This window comes from Cryptotermes secundus, unplaced genomic scaffold (assembly GCF_002891405.2).
Source record: "Cryptotermes secundus unplaced genomic scaffold, Csec_1.0 scaffold35, whole genome shotgun sequence".
NCBI classification, from domain to species: domain Eukaryota; kingdom Metazoa; phylum Arthropoda; class Insecta; order Blattodea; family Kalotermitidae; genus Cryptotermes; species Cryptotermes secundus.
The window spans coordinates 23401-40389 of NW_019730102.1; the positions used below are offsets into that span (position 1 = coordinate 23401).

Here is a 16989-nt window from a genome sequence, read left to right on the forward strand (position 1 = left end):
AATGATGTTGTTTTATTTTTGATACAATAACACCAAAATCGGGACATTTTGATGTCAGAGCAATTTGCATACTGTCTTCGGGGTCCAATCGATTTCTCTGCTTTGTTTTTATGTTCAGTAGAGTGTAAAATCCTTGTTCGCAAAGGTAGGTTGTTGCAAAGGGCCGCAACTTCTTGATTGCCTCCTCATGTGCAATTTTGAAAGCATTTGCAGCTCTTGACATCCAAAAATATGACAGATCTGCTTTGTTTTCAAATTCAATACGTACTTCATTATTGGATCGAAGTTCAAGAAGTGCCTCTGCCAAACCTTGAGGCTCTTCTGGTACATCAGCAATTTCACATTTAAAGGGATCTACAACCCAACTGACATTATGTGAATCGAGATCTGGAAAGTAATCATCGAACCGCTTTTTGAATTTGGTAAGATGCCTTATAACTGTGTCCTTGATGTCGTCAAAAGTAATATTTTCACAGTGTTCCAAAAACAAAGCCAACCTTGAAAAGACAGCAATCTTGTTTTGTTCTCCTTTCTGTCTCCAATATAAAAGCTTTGATCTAAACGCTGAAATCTTTTCTCTTGCTGAAATTATATTGATGTGTTTTCCTTGCAATTCTTTGTTCAATGCATTCACATACTCAAAAATATTAGCTAAATATGCGAGATGTGCAACCCACAGTAGTTTGTAAACTTATCTGCGAGAACATGCTTTTGATCAACCATAAAAATTTCAAGTTCAGTTTTGAGAACCCACACTCGGTTCAGAACATTTCCACGTGACAGCCACCTCACTTCTGTATGATAAAGTAGGTCTGTACGAGTATATTCAGCCTCCCCATCTGTACATAATTCACGAAATAGTCGCGTGTTTAGTGTATGTCCTTTGACAACGTTGATAACATCATTCATGACGGCTTCCAGTGCAGGTTCCAGACGTTTCACAAGCAGTGCTTTGACATGTCCTTTGACAACGTTGATAACATCATTCATGACGGCTTCCAGTGCAGGTTCCAGACATTTCACAAGCAGTGGCCGGCGATGGATCATACAGTGGTTAACTTCAATTTTTGGATTTTTCTCTCTCCCCAAAGCCGAAAAACCACTAACATGACCCAACATAGCTGGAGCTCCATCAACAGACAAAGCAATGCAATCTTCCCACTTTAAATTAGCGTTATTAAAGTATTCATTAATTTTATTGAAGACATCAATTCCACGAGATCACAACTTGAGGGGAGAACAAAACAACTCCTCTTCAATTGCATGTAAACCTTTGTAGCGAACATACACCATCAGCTGCGAATTACTACCGACATCTGTAGTTTCATCAAGCTGAATAGCAAAGCATTTACTCTCTTTTATTGAAGAAATAACTTGTTCCCTCACATTTTCTGCTAAAATAGAAATTCTTTCTTTCACAACTTTTGCAGACAAGGGCACTGAATTTAGTTTCGCAGCTTCTTTCTGACCACACATAATCTCTGCCATTTTCAAAGCTGCTGGTTTAACCAATTGCTCACCAATAGTATGTGGTTTCTTGTTTCGGGCAATCAACCAGGCCACTTCAAAGCTGGCCTTTGATGCTGAACGTTGATCGAATGTACTTCTCAAGTTGCTGTTCAGTCTTTGTTTTTTGACAGACATTTCCAAATTTACAAAGTATTCCCGCGGTTTGGAAGACAGGTGTGGGTGCAAATTATTCAAGTGTTTCTTCAATTGACTCTTTTTGAAAGATTCTGCAGTCAGTACTTTCAAACAGACAACACACTGTGGTTTCATTATTCCTTTGTCTTCTATTTGTGTAAACCCATAATTGAGGAACTCTTCCTGGTATATTCGTTTTCTAGTTGATGTCAACTGAGGGGTAAAAAAGACAGTGATTCAAAAAGTTTTAACCCTTCAGCACACGCGTTTCTTATAGTTACACGAGGACACGCGTAATGTGGAGGAAACCTCCGCATGTACAATATGTGTAAGTCAGTACCGGAGGCCGCGCCATAGCTCAGGTGGTTAGTTGCACATGTACTATAACACGAAATTACTGATTCAGTGTGACAAGATCAAACTGCTACTACTGCACATAAATGATAGTGCGTCGGTTTCATGAAAAACTTTATTTCACTTGCTTATTAAATAATGAATGAATGAATTTATTGATAGTAAATCCTTGCTAACAAGACACTATCTTATCTTGATCGTCGAAGTTTTTGAGCATAAGATAAAACAATAGATGACTAGGCCTAAATGATGTATACAAGACGTGCGCTTCTGCTAGCTGCCGAGCCACAACTAACGCTATCATCCACAACATGCTGGGTGCGTTTATCTATAGAAGTGTTTAGTGATGGCGTTACGCTGCCATGATGGACTTTTAAAAAATTTCCGTAGCAGCAGTTGTTACGAATGGTTATATGCCAAAAGAAAAATTTCTGTCGTAACAAGGAACGCGTTTTTTATATAGTGTGACATGTTGAGCTATGGATCACCCCTACCTCCCCAGCGGTACGTGGTGGTAACGTAACGCTCACGCTACTACGGTAATAGGCGAGTTCCCGCCCCGCCACTCCCCTCCGCGGTGACGTAACGCGCAACGCTACGTACCCGTAATCAACTTCCTACTGTGACGTGGCACTCATTATGCAACCGGCAAGCACTGCAGCTATATAAGTGAGCTGCACAGCAGGTACCAGTTGAGTTCTACTGTAGCAGTCGGCGACTTCAGTTGTACTGAAGACATTTCCGAGTTGGCCATCGCCGAAGATAGTTCCGAGCAAGCCTACGAGAGTGTGTTATCAACAGTTCTCCAGTCAGCGGACTACAGTTGGAGTATAGCAGCCGTCGCGGATAGAAGAACCGGACGTGTGTGTGATTGTGTAATTGGGAGCGTGTGATACAGTGATACATAGCTCCCCTACTGTAAACGTGTAGACTACTGAAGACAGAGTGAACTGATTTGCGCATAGGGTTATAAAGTGTGAAACCCCGCAACTGTGTGATAATTAATTGTAGCCGTTATTTGTAGATTGTTCAATAAACCAATTAACGATCTCTACGGTCTCACACTTTATAACCCTAATCGCATTAATCTGTTAACACTGTTACGGGGTAACATGCTTTGGGGAACTTTTGTACCACAATCATGTGCCCACTGAAACTTCGTCAATGGACATTTTCAGCTCAGTGTTAATCAACAAATTGCATGATGAGTCCATATGCATAATTACCTATGCTGTCACTGTGTCACTGCCTATGTTAGATTTCAAAGAAGTACAGCCAAACATAGCAAACTGCAAAAACAGGGTTGTCTGTGTATTACTGGAGCAAAGAGGATGGCTCCTATAGTTGAAATTGAGGTCCCCATTGGACTCTCTCCCCCACTTTTACACTTCCAATTTACAGACTACACTGCAGTGAACAGTGGAAAACTAAATTCGAAGGATAAGGGCATGCATATATTTCTCATAGTATGATAAAAGAACTCATCCCACAAACATCAGCTGACAAAATGATGCCAAGACACATCTATGACAAACTTCTCATGGACAGACTTCCTGATGGAAGTGAAAGGGAATGTTTCAACTGCAGAGGCACTACAGTTCTTTCAGCACACAGGCCTCTCACTGATGGTCACGATGTATATATTGGAGCCCCATCCCTTATTAATTTATTAAGGCTGGATTCACACATAGCGTGCTGTGCAACGACCGTGTGCAGACTGTGCTCTGCTGCCATCAGTCACATATAGTGGACTGGTCGCTGACTGTGTTGTAGCTGGTTTTTATTTTTCATTCGTAGAGATGGATCAGAACGAAGAAGATGTGATTGCTGCATGTGGAGCATATTTTGTGTTGCAAGAAGAAAAGAAAATATTGGGTTCATCAGTTATGGAGAGCAAGAGATGAAGAAGGAGAATTTCATATGATATATTCTCGCCTTAAGGATGATCAGGATAAATTCTTCATGTACTTTCGTATGAGCGTACGAAAATTTTAAAATCTGTTAAAAATACTGGGACAAGAATTGACAAAACAGAATTCTAAATGGAGGCAATCTGTTTCACTGGAAGAAAGGTTAGCTTTAACAATGAAATACTTGGGTTCAAGAGACTCGCAAATTTCTCTGTAAATTCTATTATATTTCCAACTTGTAAATCTATATGGGAAACAATGGCCAAAAAAGAAATGCCAGAACCAACTGGAGAAATGTGGCGAAAAATAGCAGATGACTTTTATTCAATGTGGCAGTTCCCCAACTGCATAGGTGCAATTGACGGGAAGCACTTTGAAATACAAGCTCTTAAAAATAGTGGATCCCTCTAATTTAACTATAAAAAAACCTTTTCAGTTGTCCTTTTGGCACTCGTAGATGCGAACTACAAGTTTGTGGTTGTTTACGTTGGAGGGTATGGTAAGTCAAGTGATGGTGGCATTTTTTCAAATTCAGTTTTTGGGAAACTTTTAGAAGAGAGCCGTTTGAACATTCCAGAGCCAAGACCTGTACCGAATTCCACAGAAACTTATCCTTTCATTATTGTTGGAGATGAAGCATTCCCTTTAAGACGAAATTTACTACAGTCATACCCAGGAAGCACAGCACGTGACGATGAAGGAAAACAAATATACAATTACAAGCTCTCTAGAGCATGTCATGTGGTCAAAAATGCATTTGGCATTATGACTCACAAATTCACTGTCCAATGGTTGTTCTCCGTCGACTTAAAGCTCATCGGTAATATGAACGTAACAAGGCCCATTTTGTTTTGCAGTCATCTACTGTAGAATGAAGATGCCTCGTAATGTCATTCCAAATGTTCTTTTACTAAATTATTATCACAGTCTGGGTTGCTGAGGTTATAAAGACATTCATGTTCTTGCACCAATAATATGAGTTTTTCTTCATCCATAGTGATGAATGACAAAAATACACGTGTTCTAATTGTGACTTTCTCTCTCGCACTGAACTAAATAAATGCTCCGCTCCGCTTCGGCACAAAGATGTGCTGTAACGAAACTGCCGAATAGTGCTGGGCGACCAGTGGGCGCCCTTTCCTTCTTCACACATACAGGGCTGTGCGCCAGCTGTGTTGAGCCACGACCTTGATGAATCGCTTTTGAAAGAGTTGGAACACAGTCTTCGCCCAGTCCAGCATGTCTGAATTACATAAACCTATGCAGTACATTTCAAATGCAGACTACCGTTTAGCAATTCCGTTCAAAATGACACAGTCAGTGCACAGTCGGTGCATAGCTTGCTATGTGTGAATTAACCTTAATCCATTCATTCATTCATTCAATCACAGGCACAAATATACATACCATAATGCCACACTACATCAAACATTAATCACATTTTCTGTAAAAATTATGTGTCAATCAAAATTTTATCAATGGACATTTTCTTCTCTATGTGCACCAGTGAACTGCACAGTGGTGTCCATACACATGAATATCCATGCCATGTTACCACTTCACATTCAATTTTAATCACACTGTGTCACTAGAAATTTTATCAAGTGGAACTTATGTCCAAATGCTCATCACAGAATTGTATGGTGAAGACTGTAAGTACATGTTACCATGCTGCATTCAACTTTGATCGTCTTTTCATGAAAGGTATGTGCAGACACAAAATTTTATCAATGCTCATCATGGAATCATGTGGCACTGTCTGTAGAATCTTATCATGCAGCCACACTGCATTCAACTGTAAAATGTAAAGCTGTCCCTGTGCTTAACTAATTAGGCACTATGCCATGAAGGCGTATGGGGGAATGGATGTATACAGCCACATTTTCTTGACCTCAGCAATAGTTGGAGGTGAATCACCCCATTCAGAACTGTACTCAAATTTTGTGCACTATAACATACAGACCAAATTTTTTGGGTAAAAAATGTGTCAATTATAGAAGTACAATATATAGAATGTTTAAAAAATACACAGCATAACTTCAGGAATAAGTTCCTCATATGTAGATAATTAAAATAGTTTATATAAACACAGGTTATAGCATGTAGTGTTGTTAACAGTTAATATTCATTTTATTCCTGCCAAAAGAGCACTATTCCCAGCAGGTGGAGCTGCTGTCTAGGATGACATGTTTTGGTATGTGTACATTAGTCCAGTGTTCAGTACAACCCTAGTAATTAAAAACTGAACCTGAAAATGGCACACATGTGCTAAAACATGTCCTAGATAGAAATCCCACCTGCTGAAAATAGTGTTGTGTTGACAGGAAAATAATAAATATCTTTTAGACAACAAATGAAACAAAACAAGCATTGTTAGTAGTGGTTGTGATCACCCTTCACAACTGTTTTATTCTTGTGTTGCACTGTACTGTTAATATCTGGGTACTATGTATTACTTATATGGGCGAGACAGTTTTAGATTGAAATGTAAACTAAAGATGCATCGAGTATTTTATGGTTTTCCAACTACTGACCTATCCTCACTTCTACAAAAATCACCCAGTGAAAAAATTTGTGCAGTGCCTCACCTTATGAGCTTGAGCTGTGTTGATGAGGGGCCCCAAAGAGCATGAGTGATCCATTCCAAAACCCATTGCAAGAGTCTTCATTTTATTGCATATTCTCTCAATAAACAGATCAAATATTTCATCTTGAATCAAAAAACGATTTGCACTGACACATGTCTGAAAATTGGGAAAACAAATTTAAACAGCCATTAACCAAAATATATAATCCATCAGCATAGGAAACCATAGACAAAAACATACAAAAATATTAATTCACTGGATGTCCATATGTATTGGCATGCAATTCTTTGTTTCTGTTTATTTTATGATGGAAAAATGCAGATGTTACTTAGATTATGATGAGGATGAGTCAGATGATATAATAATAATAATAATAATCATTTTATTTAACATTCATCACAGTTACAAACTGTAACACTCAAACGAGTCACATACATATACAACTTTTCCAGTCTAATTGGCCTCCTGCCCAATCGATTGAATGTCATCATATATCACATAACATAACAATCAATTACAATTAAAATCACACTCTCGGTATAGTTAAAATATATTAGGTACAATCAAATTTACGACTACCTTCCATTATAAAAAACAAGGTCATCTTACTATATATATCTTAATTACCACCGTCATATTCTTAAACTTAAAACCTATTATATCAATATAATCCACATAAGATAAAATTCAATTTAGATAAATTAAAAATAATTTGATAAATGATAAAATAATTTGGAGTGCAATCTCTTTTAAGACTTCCATTCCCTTTATAGGCTGAATCATATTAAAAACTTCATCTAATTACTAGTCATTTTATTTACACTTAAATCTATTTATCATGGAGAATCTTATTCGTTTAACTGTCCTTCTGAGAGGAGCTCATGCAAATTATACAATGGGTGTTTCAGTAAATATCTTTTGAGTCTATGTAGGAATTCTCTATCTGCTTTTACCATTCTTAGTTCCAAAGGCAGTCTATTATAAAGCTTAACAGCTATATTTGTAACGCCCCTCTCATATGTTAAGGTATGATAACTTTGCACGTGAAGGTCTTCTTTCTTTCTCGTGTCATATTTATGTAGGTCAGATTTTTTTGTGGCATAAATGTTATATTTCATGAAATAATGTAACACTTCTAAAATATACACAGATGTTACCATTAAAATTTTTAATTATCTAAATATAGGTCTACATGATGTTCTTTTTGTTACACCTTTCATTATTCGAAGAACCCTTTTTTTGAAAAATAAGAATTTTTTTACTTTCACTTTCTCCCCCCCCCAAATATCAAACCATAACTCATTTGAGATTGGAATTTAGCAAAGTACACATTCCTAAGGACATATGGGCTTACTTCGCTTTCAAAGCTTTAATAATGTAACACACCTTACTGAGCTTTGTATAGACCGACTGAATATGAATGTTCCACTTTAATTTGTGGGTTAAATTACCCTTTATCGGATGGGCCATTTAATTTCCGGTAGGGGCAGCTGGACGGAGTTTATTTAAATGCCCGCCCTTCTAGAGCAATGAAATTATAAGCATGTTTCTAAAAATGGTGTGATTTCTACATTTTTTATGATAAACGAACAAAATGAATGCTCCTTTAATGTAGAAAGAATATAGAATCAGATATTCTAATTTACAGATTTTAATATCTGTAAAAATTTTTTACGCTGATTCCCCCAAAAAAATTTCCCGAAATTCATACATTTTCTGCACCATGCGTTCTAGCAGTGTAATATATTTTCTGCACCATGCGTTTTAGCAGTGTAGTCCCTGTGGTGACTTCACATTCAATGGTGTCTCTTGTTGAAGCTTATTTATCGTATGGGACATATCAGTATGCACGACTGTAGGCGTCTGAAATCGCTCTCTGTGTAATGTGTGAGAAAGACACAGGAGTTAATTCTCAGAATATGGTGTTGCCAGATCAGTCATTCGTTCATTCACTGCAGTCAAACCATTGTGTTTGTAACGATTTTGAAATATCGCAATATAAGGTTAGCCACCCATGACATCACGAAGCAGATATTGGGTTCAGCCAAGTCGTGAATGAGATTTTTGTACGTGTGGGCGCGATTTATGGCTTCTGGTCATGGTCTAAGCACTGTGCTGGCAGTAAACCATTCACTGCCAGAGAGCCGTATAATTCACCATGGCCACATGACGACGTCCTATGGAAGATGCTGAAATTGAGAAACAGCTGTTCAATGACACAGATTCGGACTGCTATTCAACCGATTCTGAGAGTGGCAAGGAAAGTTGGAGTTCTGATTCTGCGGACGAAGGGTCATCACCTTCGTTGGCAACTTGGGGACCGCCAGACCAGTGTGGCTGGAGAGGTGTGAATAATTATTCCGGTGTAGCTGCGGGGATAAATATCACTGCAGCTCCACATGTGAATAAGGATTCCACCCCTCTCTGCGTTTTCATGCTGTACTTTGCGGGGATTATCCATCTGCTGGTGGAAGAGACGAATAGGTACTATCACCAGTACCTAGACAGACTTGAAGACGGACCATCTCCGCGGACTGACGTAACTGAATCCGAGATGTTTCTGTTTCTAGGAATAATCATTCAAATGGGACATGACATTAGAGACACACTAAAGGACTACTGGTCGACTGCTGAACAATTTGCCACGCCTTACTACTCTAACACAATGAAACGTTACCGTTTTCTTCACATTCTTTGTTTCCTACATTTTGCAGACAACAGTACAGAAACTGACAGGAATGCCGACAGTTATGACCGACTATGGAAAATTCGGACCATCTTCGACACTCTCAATGACGCATATCAAAAATATTATAACCCTTCCGAACATTTGGCCATAGACGAAATAATAGTTAAATTCAAGGGAAGGGTGGTTTTTAGACAGTACATCCCTAAGAAGCACAAACGTTTCGGAATCAAAATCTTCAAAATTTGTGACGCCGCTGGGTATACCTATGACATGAAAGTTTACTTAGGAAAAGACAGGAAACGTGCCAGCCAAGACGTGACAGCGACACATGCTACAGTTAGGGACCTATGCAGGCGTATTGAGGGCGTAGGTCACAAACTGTACATGGACAATTTCTTTTCGTCACCAGACTTGTTCGACGACCTGATGACAAAGGACATAACGTGCTGTGGGACAGTCAGACCTAATCGGAAGGGCTTGCCTGACGATTTTCGACGAAGACAATTTCGACTGAAGAAAGGTGACATTCGTGTTAGGGTGAGACGGAACTTGACAGCACTAGTTTGGAAGGACAAACGTGACGTACACATACTGACAAACATGCACTGTCCTCCAGCAGAAGGCAGTTTCTGTGATGAGCACGGAAATGCCATCAAATCATCAGTTGTTGTGGATTATAACACGCACATGGGTTATGTCGACAAAGCGGACAGAATGACAAACAGTTACAGCATCAGTCGTCAGACCTGGAAATGGACAAATAAACTATTTTTCCATCTCCTGGATCTGACAATTCTGAACAGCTTCATCTTGTTGTCATCCTGTGGCGCGAAATTNTTAGTAAAACGATTAGAGGAAGCCCGCTGACATCACTGGCCTGCTTCCTCTAAATCACAACTGAGGTGTCGTGTGTGTTCTTCGCGTGGGAAGCGGTCTAGCGTTCGTACGAAGTGCGTGAGGTGCGACGCCGGACTCTGCATTTCGGAATGTTTTTGGCAGTACCATACGAAGGCCACATTACCATAGATGACGCAGGAGGGAAGGCTGTTTCCTCATGAAGATGGTGAACATATATCACGTAAGTAGAGCATAAATTTAATTTAAAAAAAATCTTTACACGCGTGCAATGTGCAAAATCATATGAGGTCATTCGGCCATATGACGTCGGTAGATTGCATTAGATCACACAGGAGGGAAGGCTGTCACCTTATAAAGGTTGTGACCAAAAATCATGTAAATAGAACAACAATTTATATTTTAAATTTAATTTTAAAAAAATCTTTACACGCGTGGAATGCGCGACATCATATGATGATGTTCGGCCAGCTGCCCTAACTTTTAACGACATCATATGATGACGTTCGTCCAATAAGGGTTAATACCAAGAAACCTAAATTATGCTGTATAATTAATTATTATATTTTTAAAGGTAATTACTGGCTCAATGCTATCTTATAGTTTATTCATATGGAAATACATTGCTGTAGTTTTCTCATTATTTATTAACATATTATTCATTGAAAACCAAGATTCGAGTTGCTTCATTATCTTACCTATTTTGTCTTGAAGAATATTTTTGTTCTTTTCTATTACCAGTATACTGGTATCATCTGCAAACAGCACCACTTCCCTGTTAGTTATACGGAGGGGTAGGTCATTTATGTAAATCAAAAACAAAAACGGGCCCAAGGTTGACCCTTGTGGAATCCCTACCTTTACAGTCCTTATTTTTGAATTAAAATGAGTCATACAGTCCCTGTTGCCCTTAGAAATTAATTCTACTGTGAATAGTAATTTACGTGAAAACTGGACATGGCTTACTTTAAGAAACTATCCCAAAATTAGCATAAGAGGACTTAGGAAACCCAAGAAAACTGGTTTCAATAGCCAGTACAAAGGTGGGATGTAGCTCAGGTAACTTCCACACAAGAGTCAGCCATGCTAATGCCAAGCCAACCTGTTCAGTATTATTTTGTGTTGCTCTATAGAACCAAAAACTTTGTATACTACAAATTTAAACATAAGATTGTGTCATAAACGACCAAACATGAAAGCAAAACACAGGACTATGCAGCAGACAGAATTCCTTCTTTTCATGCAAAGTAAAATACTCTATCGAGACTGATTTGGAAAGACAACTGTGACGACATAAAACAATGCTAAAATCACTACCATCCCAATTACTATACCGTACAATTTCACTGGAGAAACTTTTGTTAACAGCATGAAAACAAACCAGAATGACTAGCTATACATGCAAATTAAACTGTAAGCTCATTATGCTTCATGTAATTAATTAATTTCTATATTCTAAATTCTATATCAAAAGTGTATGATAGAAGATAAGTGAAACACACCTGCCCACAGTTACGGAATTTTGATGCAACTGCACCTTCAACAGCCTTATCAATGTCGGCACTGTTGAAGACTATAAATGGAGCATTTCCACCAAGTTCTAATGCCAACCTTTTAACACCAGATGAACTCTGTTTATATAGTAATTTCCCAACTGCAGTTGAACCTATAAAAATATTTAATGTACAGATAATTTTACTAGTAAGACACAGTGACATCTGAGGGGGAGCTAAGGTTAAGACTTTGACCTTACCTGATGAATCACACAACTCACTCATGGAGCTGAGATCTTCTTGAGAAGCCACCAATTGTGCAGCTACTCAAGAACTTCCCAGCATTTTATGGAACCTGACGGTTCATTACCACGTTCACAAGAGCCCTCCACAGGTCCCTATCCTGAGCCAGATTAATCCAATCCATACCATCACATCCCATCTCTCTAAGAACCATTCTAATACTGTCGACCCACCTATGTCGTGGTCTTCCCAGTGGTCTCTTTCCATCTGGCTTTCCCACCAATATTCTATATGCATTCTGCTTTCCCCCCATTCGTTCTATATGCCCTGCCCATCTCATTCTAATTATACTTGGAGAAGAGTACAAGTCATGAAGCTCCTCATTACACAGTATCCTGAAGAATGCAGAAAATTATACAGTATTTACTAAGATTATGGCCCTTTTGGATATGATGCTATACAGTTTGGTAGAAGTGTACCAAGCTACCAAATTAGATCATATCATATCCCACAAGCTCATAATCTTTATATTCATTGCCATGAGAACCTCAAATGTAATACATACGAACTCTTTACTGACTACTCTTATGATGATTAACATGACTATCTGCCTTTCGTTATGGAATGGATATAAAAAATGTCATTCTGGAACAACACAATACTGGTGTGGCATGTTTAACACACACACGCACCGATATTTGACAAACAAAGTTTGATCAAAGTCTGTCAAGTATGATGTCTAGTAGAATACTTATATGGTTATAAATCTCTGATTAAAAAATCCTGTAGAAAGAGGCAACTTGGGAGACCGATACAAATAAGAGAATAATATAAATTTGGAGCTCAGAAGTCTGAGGAAGTGTACCCAACTAAAGTGGCAAACGACACAGATTTGTGGTAACAAAGATTCACAAATTTCTTAAACAGTTTCAGTATCTAACATAAAGTTTAAACAAAGGTGAATTTACTATTCCTGTCAAGCACCCAACTATGAAAACATATGGGGGAGCAGAGGTAAGACTCCACTATTGTGAACCTCAGCATTAGATGTGGAGGTTAGTGGTCAGGTTCACCCTCAAGAAAACAGCCCCCTTTACTGCTGTACAAGGGACTGGGTGGGCCCCAGAGCCTGTGTGAGTGCTAAAGAGCAGAGGAAAAAATCTCCTGCCTCTGCCAGGAACTAAGGCCTGATTCCTCAGTCATCCAGCCCACAGCCTAGTCACTACACTGGATGAACTACCCCACTTACCCTTATGTTACGGACTTTATTTACATCAGTGAGTACAGAGTAGCATAAAAGTTGTGACAGTGACGATAAATTTACTGTTTTCATTTTACCAGTATACATATATGGTGATGAGCTTGAAACCTGACTAAACAGAAGCAAGTGCATATTTACTGATTCATTCAGTCTTTCACCTCATTTTTTTCTCAACCATGTTATGCAGACTGGTTGGCAGATAACTGTCTGTCTTCTTTCAATCCATCCATCCAGGGTTTATACCAGGCCAGTGTTGACTGCTACAGCAATTAATGTGTATGTTAAATAAAACACTACCATATTATTGAAAAGAGTAACAATGGGTTCAACGTTCAGATTCAAACTACTGTGCAAGTGGCAGCCAGAACCACCTATGTGTTATGCTTATGATGTTCTGAAATCTGACTCTGTGTAGTTTTACAAATACCAAAGGTAGGCAGCAAGTTCCTCCAAAGTGGTACTCATCTATCAAACTACATAGTGCCACAACCCAGATGGCTACACACTTGATACAATCAGGAAAACCTCAAATCATACACCCTGGTACTGTTCTTACACCACATGCTACATTCCAAGGGGATGGAGATGAGGATAAACTCCATGGCCTGTAGTCTGCAAATGAACTATACTGACCGAGCGACAGCCTCTTATCGGCAAAGTTAGTCCCAACTTTTGCGGATAGAAGGTGTCACATGATCAGCGCAAAAGAGGAGATGAGGATATAAGAAACAATTTTGGTGTTTTTACGGGTGTCAAGTGCGGGCACTTACTTCGAGGGAGAATATAAAATGTATACCTAAGAACAAAGAGTGCAGGAAAATATCTGGAACTAAAATGGGCGATGTGAGGACACTAGAATATTACATAAGCAGAAATTTAATTATTTATACATGCCACCTAGTACTCTCAAATTAGTCACCTCTAGTAGGTTGTGATAGGTTGAACATGTAGCTACGATGGGGAGACAAGAAATACAAATAGTATTTTTATCAGAAAATCTCTTTGGAAACAGCCACTAAGAAGAATAATAGACCATAGGGAAGTAGGTGTGTGAGGATGGGAGATGGATGGAACTTACTCAGCATCATGTCCAATGGTTGACTTTGGTATTAGTGGTTTCGAACTTTTGTGTTCTGCTACCAGAGTGTTACATAGATAGTGGATGCAATCTTATCAGCTGATGTTACTAACCAGTGAAAGATATCCCAGCCACAAGTGGACTTTCACAGAGAAGTTTTCCCACTTGAGGTGCATTTGTTCTGCTACTCGTTATCACATTGAACACTCCCTTGGGTAGACCTGCTTCTTCTGCTAAGTGTCCAAGTGCTAGAGCAGTGAGAGGTGTGTCCTCAGCAGGCTTGACAACACATGTGCATCCAGCTGCAAGTGCTGCACCTGCTTTCCTTGTTATCATTGCAATTGGGAAGTTCCACTGCAAACCAAATAAACTTCAACTTATTATTACACAGAAGGAAATCATTATCACATCGGCTGCAGGACAAAGATTAATGGAACATGTAATTTCAAAGATCACTGAAAAGCACTAATATACACTGCTATGTGCAGTATATATACATCACTGTCTAAATTCTATCAAATCCCACAGCAAAGTACAAGTTGCAGGCACAAGGTTACAGAGACCAAGAAAAAGGACAAAAAAGGCTTTTCACAGAGTGCTTGGAATTACTGAGAGGAATGTTTGAGTCTGTGTATGTCCTATGCACATGGAGATTTAGCTATCACTGAGCTCTACTCATGTAAAATCTTTAATTTTAAAAAAGCTGCAGGAAAACGAAAAGAACTCTCAAAATGACCAAACCAAAATATCAGTACATGCATTCTTGGGAGTATACATATATTTGTAACAATCCCACCTTCCCCTACTGCAATAAACCTACAATCCTTTCCAACTGAGAAAGGCAATACATAAGATGTTTCTCAAGATTTATGACCTCATTCACAGTATGTTCAGCTAACACCTGAGAACAGCAAATTCGTACTGTAAACAATATAATTTAAAAGTTCAGTTTTATACTTACTGGTGTAATCAATGCAGCAACTCCTATTGGCTGCCTTATCAGAATCATTTCTTTCGTACGTGTGGGACTGGCAAGAATTTCACCCTGCAGCAAGACAAATTACAATATGCAACAACATTTACAATATTTCATTCCAAAGGTCTTACTCCAGGAATAATGAATTTCTGCATTAGCTGATTTCTAGACCATGACTTGGCATGGGAGAATTAGCCAACAGAACAGACATAAGCCCCCCTCAAAAAAAAAAACCACACACATATATATATATATATATATATAAAATGGCATTTTACATTTTTCTCTCAATCATGAGTTTCATATATTCTGTAAAAGTTTTGCATAACATTGCACTTCATTTATCACATTTCAAAATGCAATAATCCTTAACTTCATTTCCTGCATCCTTCAAATATGTGTATCAACAATTTCATACAGTCATTAACGAGGCACAAAATAATGACCAAAATTATTTTTTTGCACTGACAGCTTCAATACATTATAAAGCAGATAATGAAGAACTTATGACATGAAGGAGATGAATTTAATGTAAATAAGTCTCCCTGACACTTACATGAGTCCTTCTAGCTTCTTCAGAAAACCATTCCACAAATGAATTGCCATACGAAACTTCCCCATGGGCTTCCTTCCACGGCTTTCCTGCTTCTGCAGTGATGAGTGTTGCTAGATCCTCATGATGCTTGACCAGAACATCATACCACTTCCTTAAATATTCTGATCGTTCCTGACAAAGGAAACAGACAGTCTATTAAACCAAGTGGACAAATTGAAAAATTAAATTTCTGAGGCGGAAGAGTTGGTAAGCATCATTAGCAAGGAACTGGAAATAGGCTATTGACTGAGAGCTGGACTCTTAGGTCAGGCACTGATACTTTCTTTCCAAAGGTATAAAAGGGGATTAATGTGCAAACAACTCAAACACCCTCAATGGCTGAACCTTGTCCACTAAGCACATGTCTACATGTGATATAGTGTGATATAGTGTTACAGGAGCTGACGGTGGTGGGATTGTGTTGCCTGGGGAATGTTTGGGAAACTGCTTGGCTGACACGGATGACTGAGGTCTCCTGTAACCACACTAGATTCTTCCCAACAGGTGACATGCCTACAAGAGTCAGTGAGTCAGCCAGTGTTCAGTTTAGTGCATTAGAGTGCCATACAGGGAACTCAAGAGAAGGGGGTGAGTGCAGTGAGGGAAAAATGGCAGTGCTGTGAAGGAACAAGTGAACAGAGAACTGACATCAGAGCATAAGTGGTTACGGACAGTAGGACAGTAATTGCTCTGAACATTGACAAACATCATAGCTGGTGTCAGATGATGGATCAAATATGTATCCAGCATTGAAAACAATTCTGGAGCAGTTAAATATGTTGAGAACTGGTCAAGAACAACTCAAAAGGGAAATAAGAGCCATCCAGGGTGGCCAGAGCAAATTCAAAGGAAGAACAGTGGTCAAGCTGGGCAAAGAGTTGAAGGACATCATAGCAGTGGTCAAACTGTAGGCCCATAATATTCAAGGGAGTTCAGTAGCGACATGAGATGTGAAGGTGACTCAACATGACCTGGAAGCCACACATAGAAGTTCATGGAGTAGTTGACAGAAGAAGTAGCCTAAATAAGAGGCATAGATGGCAGGAAGGCAGGGAGAAGCACCACTGTTGCAGGACAGTCTATGTTTGATGGATCCACATCATGGGCAATATTTGTCTGACAGTTCAGTGGTGTGGCTCATCACAATAGCTGGATGGCCCATAATAAGACCATGCATCTACTTGCCATTCTGCTGGGGCAAGCTGCTGACATCCTGTGCAATGTTCCATCTGTGGCAACACATGAAGGCACTCTCAGGGCACAGTGGCCTCCCAGTCTCAACTCAAAGCCAGGACCCAAATGT

General features: G+C 39.0%; 1 protein-coding gene across 1 annotated transcript in view; it reads right to left on the reverse strand.

Annotated features, from left to right (window-relative positions):
• Positions 1–16989, reverse strand: part of LOC111865980 (succinate-semialdehyde dehydrogenase, mitochondrial) — a 37996-nt gene that overhangs the window by 14471 nt on the left and 6536 nt on the right. The window contains exons 3-7 of the mRNA XM_023854428.2: positions 15648–15818; positions 15077–15160; positions 14229–14469; positions 11543–11706; positions 6497–6652 (exon numbers count right to left, since the gene is read on the reverse strand). Coding sequence (XP_023710196.1) covers positions 6497–6652; positions 11543–11706; positions 14229–14469; positions 15077–15160; positions 15648–15818 — 816 coding nt within the window. The remainder of the gene's footprint in view (positions 1–6496; positions 6653–11542; positions 11707–14228; positions 14470–15076; positions 15161–15647; positions 15819–16989) is intronic.